Below are 14480 nucleotides of genomic sequence, written 5' to 3'. Positions count from 1 at the left end.
CCAACATGTTGGGATTTGGGGAAAACAAACAAAAAACCAAAAAAGACACAAAAACCCACCCCAAACCCACTCGTTCTTTGCAAGCAAAAAATGTGCAAGCACTTTTTTTTTTTTAATTTTATTTTGAGGAAAGGATTTTTTATTTTTACAGACCTGAATGTACCTTTTTGCCTTTTTCAACTCACTTAACATATCCAACTTTCTGTCCCCTTGTCAGGCCACCTGTAGAAGACAGCCAGACCCTGCTGACGCCAGTGGTGAGCTGTGGCCCGCCCGGAGCTCTGCTAACCCGGCCAGTCATTTTGACCATGCACCACTGCGCAGAACCAAACACGGAGGACTGGCAGATCCAGCTGAAACACCAGGCTGCCCAGGGCCTGTGGGAGGTGAGGCTCCAGAGCTCCAGCCTGGGTGCTGACTGTGTGCCGGGCTCTCTGCTGATCCTTCAGGGGCCTTTCCAAACCAGGATGTCTGTATTTTGGGTTTTCCATGTGAGATGGATGGCTGCTGCGGACAGGCAGGAGTGCACCAGGTAGCTAAGCTGCCTGGTGCCTGTACAGAGGTGCCGTTTTGGGGCAGTTTGGTGCCTCCTCATTCTGTCTTTTTTCCATGAAATAGCCTTCATCGCAGGATTTTGACACTTGAGCTTTCGGTTGTAGCAGGGTATTGTCCCGACGTCATAGGAAGAAAAAAGGCAAAGTAAAAAACAGTGGCTGAAAATAATTTCTGACTCAATTCTAGAAATAAGAAAATGTTTTTTATGGAGTAGTTTGAACTCCCCTAGTTTGTAGTCTGTTTTCAAGAAAGTGAAAATAATGCTGCAAATGAGCGCCTGCGTCAGCATCAAGGCATCAGCCAGCTTAATAAAATTTATAGGTCTTCATTTTCTTTTCTTTTTATCTTCTAACATGTTGGTTTGATTCAGTTCATGCAGTCGAGATCCAACTCTGCACCCTGTTAACTGGGGAGCTGCAAAAGCGTTGCTGGGCAGAGCAGGCTTAGTGGGAGCCTGGGGTGGTTCCTTGCCAGTAATGTAGCGGGAGGATGCCTGGGGCAGGATGGCAAAATGATCTTCCACTGCAGCTGGAGCATGAAGTGATGCTAGCAGCAAGGCTGGGCCATCCTGGCAGAGCCTTCCTCTCCAGCTCTGTCCTCCTAGGTACCTGCTGCCACCAGGTTGGTCTCACATAATTAATTTGGCAAGGGCACTTTCTCCTACCGGTAGGTTTAATGAGGGCAGGGTGGCTTTTGAGGGCAGTAGGACTGACAGTAGCAGGAGCGCTGTGTCCAGTATTGTCTTCTAAAGGCTCTTGCTTTTGTTCCCTACCTGTGGCACCAGCTTTTCCTCATGCTGGGAGGGAGTGTGCAGTGAACACGGACCTGTCTCGCCAACTAATCTGCACCCCACCGGCCTAACTCTTGGCACCACACATATGTTCCTTATTTCTGTCTGTGTGTTACTGACACCTCTTTATTTTCTCCCCTGTCCTCCTCCTGCCCTTGACAGAGCGGTTGCTCTACCAGCCACACACACACCCTGGTGCCAGCGCAGCCTCCACAGCATCCACGGGGCCCCTGGCCATCGCACCACCATCTTCTTCCTCTGCTCAATTCTGGAGCAGTTCCTCCAAGCTGAGCCCCATGTGTGCACACACACGTGCACGCACACATGTGCATACACACACGTGCATGGGCACACAGCCCTGCCGCAGCGGGGTGCAGACAACGCTGCAGCACCTTGCCCTCCAGAAGGATTGTGCCGCCCCTGCACATTTGCCTTTCCCAAGACTGAAAGCTGGGAAGGCCCAAGCTGAACACCAAGTTCCAGTTGAGCCCACACTGCTCAGCTGCCAGATGTGTATGTTGTGCTGCAGAGCTGTAGGCTGTGGAGGTGGCACAGATGAGTTGTGCTGAGCATCATGTGGCATGTGGTGGCTTTGCAAGAGGCAGCCATCATCCACTGCTGCCTTTTTGCTTCTGTTCTCTCTCAAAGCCATTCAAAGCACCTTGTGTTGTGTGCAGAATGTTACACACAGGGTTGAATGGAGAAGTTAGCAGGGGAGCTGTTTTCCTTTACGCACAGGGTGGGGAGGTTGTCTGCATTCAGGCTGTATGTATTTTTTTTCTTCATCCTGCAGTCTCATCACAGAGGATTATTCCAACAAAGCAGCAGGTGATATTTCGTGTAGATGTAGCACTCAGCCATCATAGAGGTTACTTCCCCTCCTTGAGTTTTTAGGACTCCCTATTGTCATGCTGAGAAAGTGAAGGGCAGTTATTTCTTCAACATGCCTGTGATGACCGATGTTAAATCATGGTCACCAAATTATTAGTTCTGCAACATCTTTTTTAATAAAGTATTGGTGATATTTTCATTATTTGCTTAACTCTGCCCAGGGCTTTAAAAGCTGTGGCAGAGTCCAGAGGAAAGAGTAACAAGTCTTAGAGGAGTGGAGGTTTCTACCACCATTATCACCATGAGCACACCAGAAAAACCATCCTTTCCCTGTGCCTAAGCAAGAGAAAAGCTGCAAGCAGGAATTTTAAATCTTGATTAATCTCAGGTACAAACAGCAAGGACTTTCTGCATCATCCAGGCTTGAAAGGGGCATTACTGTCTCAAAGGAGAGCAGCTCTGATCAGGAGCTCTAACTTGGCCTCTTTCTCCCTTAGGATGTGGTGGTGGTTGGGGAGGAAAACTTCACCACTCCATGCTATATCCAGCTGGACCCAGAGGCCTGCCATATCCTGACAGAAACCCTCAGCACGTATGCCTTGGTGGGACAGTCAGTCACAAAAGCAGCAGCCAAACGTCTCAAACTGGCCATCTTTGGACCACTGTCCTGCTCTTCACTGGAGTACAGCATCCGGGTCTACTGCCTCGATGACACGCAGGATGCCCTTAAGGTGATTGTTGCTCTCTCACATGCTTTCCCTTTCCCTCTCCAGCTCTCACAGGACTGCAGTCATAGTGGTGACTAGACCCTCTGCTCCGTGTATTCCTGTTCCCTGGGTTATTTTTCCACTTAAAAGGTCAACAAGCTGCTGTTTTACAGTTTAACCCCCACACACTATGAATTGTCCTTTGCATAGCTATCTCATGCTATTTTCTGCCCACCAGTCTTTTTTCTTCTGTTTACCTGTATCATATCCTGGATTCTAAGATTTTTGCATTATTAAAAGGTAAAGGTACATGGGGCTTCATTCGTTATTCATGTATTTTTAATGCTAAGTGCCAGCTCCCCGGAGATGGGGAAACATACAAATGCTGCTTTGTAAATAGTTGATAATGATAAAAGAAGCTTCTGGGCTGTTAATCACGGCCTGCTTTCATACTGGTTTGTTACACCTCTTCACGTGCAGCTTTTTGTGTTGGGAATTCACAAGTAAAATAAACCAAAGCTGTTGCTATCTCTCACTATATCTCACTGCATAATTCTGGCATGCACACAGACACTCACTGCATACAGATGAGCAGATAGGTAACTTGCTATTTCTCTTTATAAATACCTGTTTTTATACAGATGGTATCTATAATAGATGCACTTGTGAAATACATAGCTCCAACTGCACATGTAAGAATGGAGGTTATTAAAAAGTGGGCTTTTTTTCTTCAGTCACAGCCCATGCAGCTTCACAAATGCCTCTTTACAGCAAGATGAGCTCAAAGCCTGACTCTAAGTAGGGTTATTCTGGTGCTGTGTATGCTTTTGTTTTCTCAGCCTAGCGTGGGAATTGTTGGGATTCAGACCCACATTCACTGGCTGGGAGATGTTTGTGTTTTTCAGAGCAGTGACTTCCATCACTGCAAATGACGCACTCCGTTTTCCTCCCCCGTACTACCTGATACCAAGGCCTGCCTGCCTAGGCTTTGCTGGGGGGATACTCTTTCTACTATATGTAAGAAAGGCAGTAAAGTACAAGAGTTGAAGCAGTCATATCTTGACTTCAAAATGGTTTTGTCTGTAGAGGGCCTGGGAGCTTGGCCTCTGTCAATGCGTTGGTGTTACCGGAATTTTAGAAACAATTATTTTCCCTGGTCTGATTTCCCTTTTGTTTTTCCTTTTTTAAAAAAGTGAAAAGGATCTTTTGTAGCGATCAAGCTTCAAAAGTCCTGATGGTTTTATGCCTGTGCTGCATAATACAATTTTCCAAGGGTTTGTCAGGGCCTGAGGTAATAAGTGACTCGGAGACGCCTTGGACAGCAGCTAATGCAGTCAGAGCCAGGGGAATCCAATTAGGTGTTACTCAAGAGATGTTGGTTTGTTTCTAATAGACTGTAAGGAGTGTTGCAAGGTAAAGCTAATCCAATTCGGTATGATAGCAGAAGGGATCAGGAGAGGCACTGTGCAACATGGAGGGACTATCTTTCACCTGAGAAGCTGCAGCCAGGGTTTGGGAGGGGAGCAGGCCAGTCCTTGGGCTTCTGCTGCAGATAGAGCCCAAGGCGAGCTTGTAATTTGGTGAGGAAAGGTAAGCACAGTTGGGTGGCCACTGTTCTGTTCTGTTCATAACTACTGCTTGTTTACAGCAAAGTAAGTGCCTTTTAATTTTCTTCTTTTTTGGCACATCTACACCAAGACTGGAAGGCCACCCATGGGGTTCAAGACCCAGCTAGCTACTAGTTTACAGGAGGACAAGCACATGTACTTGCTGGCCACAAACTCTTATGAATATATCAATTTCACTTTTCTGGAAATTAAAGGTCTGGAAAGGAGAAAGTTTAAGAAAAAAGAACCTAGTAAACTAGCTGTAAATTAAAGGGTTGAGCACGGACTGGTCTGTATGGACCAGTGTGTACAAGCCAGCCCTGTGCAATGGTGTTGTACAATCTATGACTATTGAGAAAGAAAAAACGGTTGAAGTGTTTGGTGCATGTTTTCACAACAGCTGGCACCGCAGCAGCCTTGGCCGTGCCAGGGGAAGGGCCTTGGCACTGCCCTATTGCCACAGGGAAGGTATTCAGCAGTCAATGACCCCTGGCTGTGTCGGACAAGGCGTGCAGACGGGGCTGGGACAGTGGGTCCTGAGGTTAAAAATAATTTGGAGAGGGTGGGAAAGTTGTAGGCAGCAAGCGAGGCACCAGCTGTACCATCTTGGTGTCTTGGGGCTGGCTGCTCCAGGCAAGGCACAGCAAGGGGAGGGGAGAGCAGCATGAAATGTTCCCCCACATTGGGATGTCTGAGGTTTGGAGGAGCCTTTGTAGGGGATTGTGTGTTTATTTGAATAGGTGACTGTATGCATTCTGTTATTATTTACAACTAGGAATGAGTGTGCCATATGCTGAATGTGTCCTAACAGCCACCAAAGGAAGACAAGCGGTTGCAGTATAAAACACAGAGCTGTATTTATCCAGCAGGCTTTTCCTCTCATCATGCAGAGTAAGCGCTCGCTGCCGAACTGCTGGTGCCTGCAGTACAGTAGGGAAGTGTAATGACTTGTCATCAATAAGGGCTCAGTTATTGTGGGAGTGGCTTGGCAGGGTTCCTGGGGCTGGGGAGCAGCGGGCTCAGCACTGATCACACGTGCAGCATCCTTTGCCCCGCATGGTCCAGAGCCACCCAGATGGGATGCTCACAAAAACACATTTTGGGCATGGGCGAGGGTAGCGGTGACCTTGAGCACTTGCCTTTTTTGAAGGCTGATTTTTGCACTTAGAGGGGGATTCCTGAAGTCCTGCTGTAAAAAAAAAAAAAAAAAGAGAGAAAGTAATAATACCATAACTATAAAGAGATCCTGCTGCTTTATTCTCCTTTATTCACGTATGGCTGTGACACTGAGGTACGTGAGCTGCCCATGGCAGTGTAGCAGTGGCTGAGCAGCCTGGCACACTGGAGGTGGGTGAATGATTTCAGGCTGTAGCAGGGTGGCATCCCCAACCTGCCTTGTGCTGCACAGTACCTGTCCTCCAAAAGAAAGGAAAAATACATAACAGGCATGGGATCTTCTCTGGGTTATTTAATGCATATTTCTCCCTCTAACGGAGAAAGGCAACAGCTTACACTAATCACTGTTGCTTGTTTCTGCCCCATTAATAGGGGCAGGAAGTGGCCTCAAGTTGTGCCAAAGGAAGTTTAGATTAGCTATTAGTAAGACTTTCTTCACTGAAAGGATTGTCAGGCATTGGAAAAGGTTGCCCAGGGCAGTGGTGGAGTCCTCGTCCCTGGAGGTATTTAAGAGTCATCTAGACATAGGGCTTAGGGACATGGTTTAGTCAGTGACTTGTCGGTGTGAGGTTAATGATTGAACTCGATGATCCTAAAGGTCTTTTCCAATCTAGGCAGTTCTGCGATTCTGATTCTGTAATGAAGAAACCTGTTCTGAATACAGTGTCCTGGTGGCACTGATGATGGAGCAATGCATTATGCGGCTCCTTCTCCTAAGAGGGGTGGAAGGGCCTAAGCACCAGCTCACAGAGGTGGTGAGAAGCGATGGGGAGAGTGGCCAGAGCCACCTTTACAGGGGACAAGCAATGCACAGCTCAGGTCTCGGCTCAGGAGGGCACAGAGGCACCAGCCAGCAGGATAAGCACTGCTCTAAATAAAATGTCATGTGACTAGAGCCAGCCTGCAGGTCTGAAGAGCTGTGGGAGTGGATGGCTCTGGATTAATTCTGAATGAATTAGCTGAGCAGCATGGGAGAAGCAGGAGCTGCTCATTATCCTCCAGTTGGAGCATGTAGAGGGGCTAAGGTGAACAAGGGTGGTTACCAAAAGTGGGATATTGAAGCTAGACACCAAGATCTGGTGGGTGGGATGGTGTAGTGTCACGCTGCAATGTTTCCCCCCCCTGTAGCGTGGCTCCCAGGGCTGGTGCTGGAGGGACAGGAGTGGTCCTTCACCCCTGCACCCCATGTGCCTGAGAGGTAGTGCCTGCAATTAGCTCGCGCAGTGCTGGGAGCCATCTCCTGGCCCTTCCAGGGTAATTTGGAGGTAATGAAGATCTATAGTAATCAGATAATTACTATCTATCGATTGCTCTTTAGACATCTTGACGAGGTAATTAGGGGGCACTGGAAAGAAGCTGGAACTGATTCATTGGCATAAACTTAATCTAAAAGGTTTCCTGATTTTGTTTCTTTTCCTCTAATGGCTGAATAAACAAACATCATTTTAGCTTCAGGATCTGCCAAGTACTTGGCTCGCCAGGGACAGGGGATTTTGTTTTATGCTAACTAGATCCTGAAAGTGATCAAGAGTAGTTTGCTTTGCACTTACCTAAATTACAGGCTCCTTTAGTTGGCCTGGGGTAGCATCCTGGTTTCATGTGTCCACATACTCCTTGAGCATGCTCACTCTGTACGTGATTGGGTTTGGCCACGTTAGACTGGTGATTGGTTAGTTCTTGCAATTAAATATGACTGAATTTGGCTGTGTTGGTTTCTAATGGGGCTCATGTAGGTGCCTTTGTACTTGCTTCTTCGTGTGGGCTACAGTTAGGCTGTTTGTAGGCAATGGTCCACTGTGGTCTCATCAATTAAAGGTGTATATTTGTTTTTAGCTGCAGAAAATGACCAGACTCTTGGCTTCCTAGCTTTCAATTACAAGATCAGTATTTCAGTAACCCTGAACCTATGCATTCATATGTACAAAATGCTCCGTCACAGTGTCTAACTTTTGTTTTGATACCATCCCACTTAACGCTCAGTCTCAAAGGAGGCATCTGTTATCTCCTGTACCACTCTGTCACAGAGCAGTTTGTCAGGAGGCTACAAGCTGAAGGACCAGCAGTACGCACAGCTCCCATATCAGCAGGACCTATGCAAATGAGAGCTTCCAAAAAGCAAAATAGTAATGCTATCATTAGATGTCCCGTTTGGTGAGCAATAGAGCAGACTGATGTATTTCTGTATTCAGTGTCTGTATGCAAAGTCTTTGTGTTCAATATAATTGCATGCAATTAAGCTTGCTGCTCATAGGACGTGTCAGATAACGGTGTGGCTCCCAAAGGATACATGGGTGCCTGCATCCCTGCTGGGCTGCTGCTGTATGATGAGGGCAAGGGAGTTATACTCAGATCCACTAGTGCAATTCAGGTTCACAAGGAAACACAACTCTGTATTTTTTCTGTATTACACAAGTTTCAGCATCTATGGGAGTCGATCTTGAGGAATCTGAAGACCAGTGTGCTGTCTTGATGAAACCTGACTACTTTCTTCTTGCTTTCGCAATACTGCAGGAGGTCCTCCAGCTCGAGCAGCAGATGGGTGGGCAGCTTTTGGAGGAACCCAAAGCTTTGCATTTTAAGGGAAGCACCCACAACCTCCGCCTGTCCATCCATGACATTGCCCACTCTCTTTGGAAGAGCAAACTGCTGGCTAAATATCAGGTGAGCATCACAAACCATTCATATTGGATCCTAGCAGTGAGGCTTAAAGAAATGCAATGACTCAAGGAGGTATTGTAAATACACCAAGTGCCAAACTGCAGTGCCAAGGACATTTTTCCCTTGAACCATTTGCTGCGGCAATAGCATGGAGCCCACAGTCTCTGGTCATATAGCATCTGCACCCTGATCCTGCATCCCTCCCTGACTATACTTTTTTTTTTGGCTTTCCTGCTGCAGGAGATTCCCTTTTACCACATCTGGAGTGGATGCCAGAGGAACCTGCACTGCACCTTCATGCTGGAAAGGTTCAGCCTGAATACCCTGGAGCTGGTATGCAAACTCTGCGTGCGGCAGGTCGAAGGAGAAGGGCAGATCTTCCAGCTCAACTGCTCTGTCTCAGAGGTAAAGGAATCAGTGCACTTCTCTATCTGACTGCAGGAACATGGGAGGGCTAAAGAGATACATCCTTTCCCATTGCTACCTGTTTAGTGCTTTCCATTTTCCTCCTGATTGCTGGGATGGACATAAGGGATGGATTAAGTCATTACTTTGTATCTCCTGTTGCATTTTCCCTTAGTTTCTCTCATGTAGAAGGAAGCATCCCCCCCTTTAAGGGAGGGAGGACAGCAGCTATCATCATGCTGCTAGTGATGCCTTTCTGTGTCTTTGTAGAGGAGCTCTTGGCCTACCACTCCATAATACATCTCACAAAGCACTGCATGGTCCTGTTTCCTGGCAGTCCACAAGCACACCGTGCCCAACATTTCCCTGGAGAGAGAGGAAGGACAATAGGAAAATGTCATTGCTTATGCTTGTATGAGCCACTCTAATCCCACGTAGAAACTTCTGTGCAATAGGAATATCAATGGTCTAGTTGCAATAGACTTCTCTCCTCAGATTTTGCTGCCACTACAAATCCTGATTATTATCTTTGACATTTTTTCTGTTGATGGCTGACATTTTCCAGTAGAAAAATGATCATAAGTTTTGGAACATTTTTGCTGATGCTGTATAGCACCTAGAGAATTTTCACTCCTTGGGGCAGTCAAGCCTAGAGCTGAGACCAAGTGACATGTTCGAGCGTGAAGTGTCATTGAGTTCAGTGAACATGCTGGTGCCCTTGGAGGCTATGAAGAGCAGGCTTTTGGGCTGCAGTCGCTGCTGGCTGACTTGTGGAAGGGCTGGGAGACCACAGACAAAAGTTACTTATGCTGTAGGACCCTGATGGTGTGCATCATTACCCATAACATCTGCTTGGTTATGGGTAAAGTTACATATTCAGCTGGGGACTAGACAGCATTAAAGACAGATGGTGAAACAAGTATCGTAAACAATTATTGTAATAAGTGCTGCATTGAGGTAATCTCTAATTTAACCTCACAGAGAAGAGAAAGAACTGAAAGTAACTTTAATGAAATGCAAGTATACACTATAATCATCTTCAGCTGCTTGTATGTAATAGGGTCTGGTAATAGATTCAGAGGGAACAGAATAATATTCTTGTGCTGCGATCCCATCCATCAGAGATGAATAGAGGGAGTGAATAATTCTGCCGTTATCAAGGCTGCCTACTGCAAAATTGCTCCTCGTGGTTGACATCTCATGATGCTCTCAAGCCTCAGGAGGAGCAGGAGGACCTTAGGCTGCTAAGAGCTGGCTTACAGGATTGTGTCAATGAGAAAAAACACCCTATAACTCTAAACGGTTTGATGACAAAAGTCACCTGGAAGTGTAATAACAGCAACCTAGAAATCGAAGTGTATGCCTCTAGAGGTGTGATAAAGACAGCAGACCAGGCATCAAGAAACCTTAGCTGTGGTTCCTCACATTTTCTTCTGTGGTTAGGCTGGTGGTATCCAGCTAGTGGTTAGTCATTGCTCAACCATGCTGGTGCCTTTCTTTATTGCTGGATCTGCTTCTGTCACCCTGCGTTAAAAATATAGTACCACAATTTTCTGTGTCCTCCCTTTATGGGGTTTCATTTTTGTCCCCTGTAAAGGATGTAAAACTTCTGCAGATTAAGCTGTCTTATTCTGGCTTTGTACAGTGTCTTCTGCTGGGACTTCAAAAATATAAATGCAATGAGTGCTGAAACATGCATGATTGCAAGGCAAGAGGAAAACTGTGATAAAGGTCTCCCACTGTTTGTTTTTGAAGCCCTCTTTTTATCTCACGCTGTTGATACTCACCTGAAAGAGCCCCAGGGCACTGTCACGGATGCCTGGGCTCCTTCTGCAGCAATCCTGATGCAGCTGGTGCAGCAGGCCACCTCAAGAGCTAGAGTAATGCTGCCTCAGTGTGCTGCTTGTGTCACTTGGCCCAGAATACAAAGGGAAAGTTGTCCATCTGTGATGCCACCAGTCATCACCCTACAGCCTCTTCTTACCTGCCAGCACAGATGAGCCTGCAGGCAGCAGTGGTGGCATGTGGGTCCTTCTTCTGGCTCCCAGGCAGCCCCCGCTGCCAGGCAGTCAAAGGACAGGAGCCCAATGCCTGAAGCTGTGGGGCTGGGGCAGCCGGTCTACGATGCAGGGCGTTGGCACCCAAGCAGGGATGCTGCATTTAGCACTGCTTTGGGCATGTTAACTGAGGACATTACAGTGTGGCATAAACCTTTCTTGGTTAAAAACTTCAGTGATTGCCCAAAATGCCATTTCTTAAAAAAAAAAAAAAAAAGGCATATTTGCAGAGTGGAAGATAATTAATTGGTGTGGATAAAGGAGTGGAGGCAAAAGAGGTTTAATTCTGTTCATGGCTGATGGGTACTGACTCTCCCCTTTCCATCTCTGCATACATTTTTTGTGGGGAAACCAAAGACTGCACATGATTCTTAGCATCTCCAACAAGACTCCTAGGTGATTTGCGATGGCAGCTTAAGTCAGGTGTTACCTGGTTTTGAGATGGTTTCAGGTTTTACAGGGCCTTCCCAATTAGCCAGCTTGACACATAGCAACAAGACAGTTCAAGAAGGAGAAAGCAAATTGACATTTAACAATGACTTTTGCATGGGTGTTTCTGGCTGCCTGGGGCTGTGACTTGGGCAGAGGTGGAGATGAAGCAGCTCCCCCATATCTGCCAGCTTGGCCTCAGGCCTGTCATGCTGCAAAGGAGAGCAATTGAGAAGACAGGTGAGAGGCAGGAAAGGAGACCCAGCCCTGCTTCCTGCTTTTCCTGTCATGTGTGTGCTTTGGTAGCTGGAGGTGACAAGTGCTGCGTGTGGAAGGAGCATCCCCGCTGCATGGTCAGGCAGCCAGTCAGCGTCGGTGGGGTTTGGTGGGACTTTCAGATGCCCTGCAGGACCTTGTCATTGCGAAGCAAACTCAACCATCCATATTAACCAACCACCCTTGTCCTACCAGCTACAGAGCCCCTCTTTCTGCCTACTTGTGGATGCTAAATCCTTCCCAGCCAAGGAAGAGATAAAATCCTTGCCCAGAAGAGCCAACCGCTTGTTATTCCCAGCAGAGCTACATTACAGCTGTGTCATGGGGAGCCTCCCAGCTGGGAGGACCACATCAAAGAGCATCAACCCCATATCTGCAGGGGACAGGCCTACCAGCTACAGAGCCCCTCTTTCTGCCTACTTGTGGATGCTAAATCCTTCCCAGCCAAGGAAGAGATAAAATCCTTGCCCAGAAGAGCCAACCGCTTGTTATTCCCAGCAGAGCTACATTACAGCTGTGTCATGGGGAGCCTCCCAGCTGGGAGGACCACATCAAAGAGCATCAACCCCATATCTGCAGGGGACAGGCTAGCTTTGGAAGTGACTTTCCCCTTGACACACTGCTGCCACTGCCTTTAAGCGCAGTGCTGGTCTTGAGGAGGAGGCAACGACCACCCCCAAGCACATGTTCCATCTATTTCCAGCACAGGGTCAAAGCCGCATGAAAATAAGGGATCAGCTTGTGCGTGGGGTGATATTAATAATCTCTCTGTGGTCTGCCCAGCATCAGAGGCTTCAGAGAGCACGGGTGCTGCCAAAGGGATGTCAGCAGTGTGAGCCTGGTGCTGGCTCCATGTGGGGTGGGGGGGCTTGGGGAGTCTACCAAGAAGTGGCTCCTGCCAGCCAAGCCAGGAAAGCCCTGTTCTACCCTAGTAGTAGAAATTTGCTCTGAAATGTGCCTGATCTTTCATTACTTCCAGTAAGTGATTAATTATGCTGAGCTCAATTTTGTCCAGCTGTAGTAATCTTCACCCTCAAAAAAAAAAAGAGGGAAAAAGAAAAGCTGCTGTCTACCCAAAGTCAGTTATAAATTCTTCTCTTTTTCAGCTGACTAACATAAATGCTTGATTAACAAAGGGAGCCCCTCTAATGCAAGTAAAAGCACCGAGTCTCAGAGGATACACTTCTACCATCGTCTCTGCACTCAGTAACAAAACTGCTGTATTTATTTATTTATTTATTTTGCTTTCTTTCCAACTTCAGGAACCTACTGGCATTGATTATCCTCCTATAGACTCAGCAGGCACCATCACCACCATCGTAGGCCCCAGTGCTTTCAGCATCCCCCTTCCAATAAGACAGAAGCTGTGCAGCAGCCTGGACGCTCCCCAGACCAGGGGCCATGACTGGCGGATGCTGGCCCACAAGCTGAAACTGGACAGGTGAGCAGGGCTGCCCACGCGCGGTCAGGCAGCAGATCCCTGTGGGAGGTATGTGCAAAAGGGTTCTGGTGAAGATGAGGGACAGCAGATGTGTTTACAGACTGGTCAGACTGACCATAGGATTGTTCAGGAGATGAGCACCTTGACAGCACCAGCAGTGGGGCTGGGCTGAAGTCATATAAATTCAGGTAGCCTTTATGCAGCTCAAAAAACAAGTTTCCTTTTGGCTTGTTGCAGGTACCTAAATTATTTTGCTACAAAATCGAGTCCCACCGGGGTGATCCTGGATCTCTGGGAAGCCCAGAATTTCCCTGATGGCAACCTGAGCATGCTGGCAGCAGTTCTTGAAGAAATGGGAAGACATGAAACCGTTGTTTCTTTGGCAGCAGAAGGAAATTACTGATGCAGCCTTGGCATGAACAGGAAGGACAGACACAGGGAGCAGTAATGCCCTGTTATTACAAACGAGAATTTAAATGAAAACCCAGACCAATGAGTTACACAAGAGACATTTCAGAGAAGGAAGCAAGCAAACAAACAAACAAAAAAACCAGCCCTGACCTTCACACGTGCTCTCCTTGTACATTATCACAGGATCTAAAAGAAACCATGCAAAGTTGTACCTTGAAAATACAAATCAACCTAATGTTCCTCTCGGCTTGGCTGTACACTGCTTGGTACAGGATTTTACAGTTTCCTAGGAAACGCTTTTTATTGCTATCCAGATATATGGATAAACTTTCTTAACAATCCCAGTTTCTATGGATGTTGTTTACATCAAATTCTGGACAGGGGTAAAGAGACTGTCCATGGCTCTTTATATTTTTTGTTTAAAGCCATTCTAGACAAGGCTATGGACAGTTGGTTGTGGCTATTTCAGCTTATTGGTTTCTGGAGAATTCAGATTTTGGCTACAATTCTACACATTGATTGTCTCACAGTGATCCTCCTGTCATTGTTCTGTTTCCTAGACTGACTTGTAAAAAACAAAACCAAAACCAAACAAGAAAATCAGAGTTTAAGAGGTGTGCATCTGGAAAGCAGGTACTCTGGGTGCTAAGCAGGAACACATGTAACATCCCTGGCCTCCCCCGATTGAGAGTCCCACTGAGTCTGTGTGGAGAAGTAGGACAGTGGGGAATGTAGGATCAGAGTTAATTTTCAATTCATAATATAACAGCACCCTTTCCACCCCTTTGTCATATGAGCATGCCAGATATGCAGTTCAGAGTGGTTAGGGAGGAAAAAAAAAACCCAGAAAAAAAAGTAAAAAAGAGAAGTTGCTATGATAATTATTTACTAATTAGTATCTAGTGCAAGGATTATTATTATTATTATTATTACCATTATTACTTTATTTTTAATTTTGTCGGCAGCAGAATGAATCATTCCTGTTTTTATAGAACCTGTTGTCCCCTTCCTGAAGGTCTTCTAAGACATGTCGCTCTATATGCTGGCTATCCTTCCCTTCTCCAGCCATTGTACTCCTCTGAAGTTCTCTGCTAGCCCACATAGGTTGCTCACCTTGCGTTAGCATTGCTGTGCTTC

The 14480-nt window shown here is 46.7% G+C and overlaps 1 protein-coding gene across 1 annotated transcript; it reads left to right on the top strand.

Annotated features, from left to right (window-relative positions):
- Positions 1-217: 217 nt before the first annotated feature.
- On the top strand, positions 218-14176 carry LOC104520118 (netrin receptor UNC5C; the record flags this gene model as incomplete). The annotated part of the gene is made up of 6 exons (XM_010174164.2): positions 218-386; positions 2674-2907; positions 8178-8327; positions 8565-8729; positions 12754-12932; positions 13170-14176. Coding segments are annotated over 6 exons (1063 nt in total), but the record flags the coding sequence as incomplete, so codon positions are not given.
- Positions 14177-14480: the final 304 nt, after the last annotated feature.

This window comes from Antrostomus carolinensis, unplaced genomic scaffold, assembly GCF_000700745.2.
Source record: "Antrostomus carolinensis isolate BGI_N321 unplaced genomic scaffold, ASM70074v2 scaffold33928, whole genome shotgun sequence".
NCBI lineage: Eukaryota > Metazoa > Chordata > Aves > Caprimulgiformes > Caprimulgidae > Antrostomus > Antrostomus carolinensis.
Note: the sequence above shows the minus strand (reverse complement) of the source record. Positions and strands in the feature narration are given on the sequence as shown.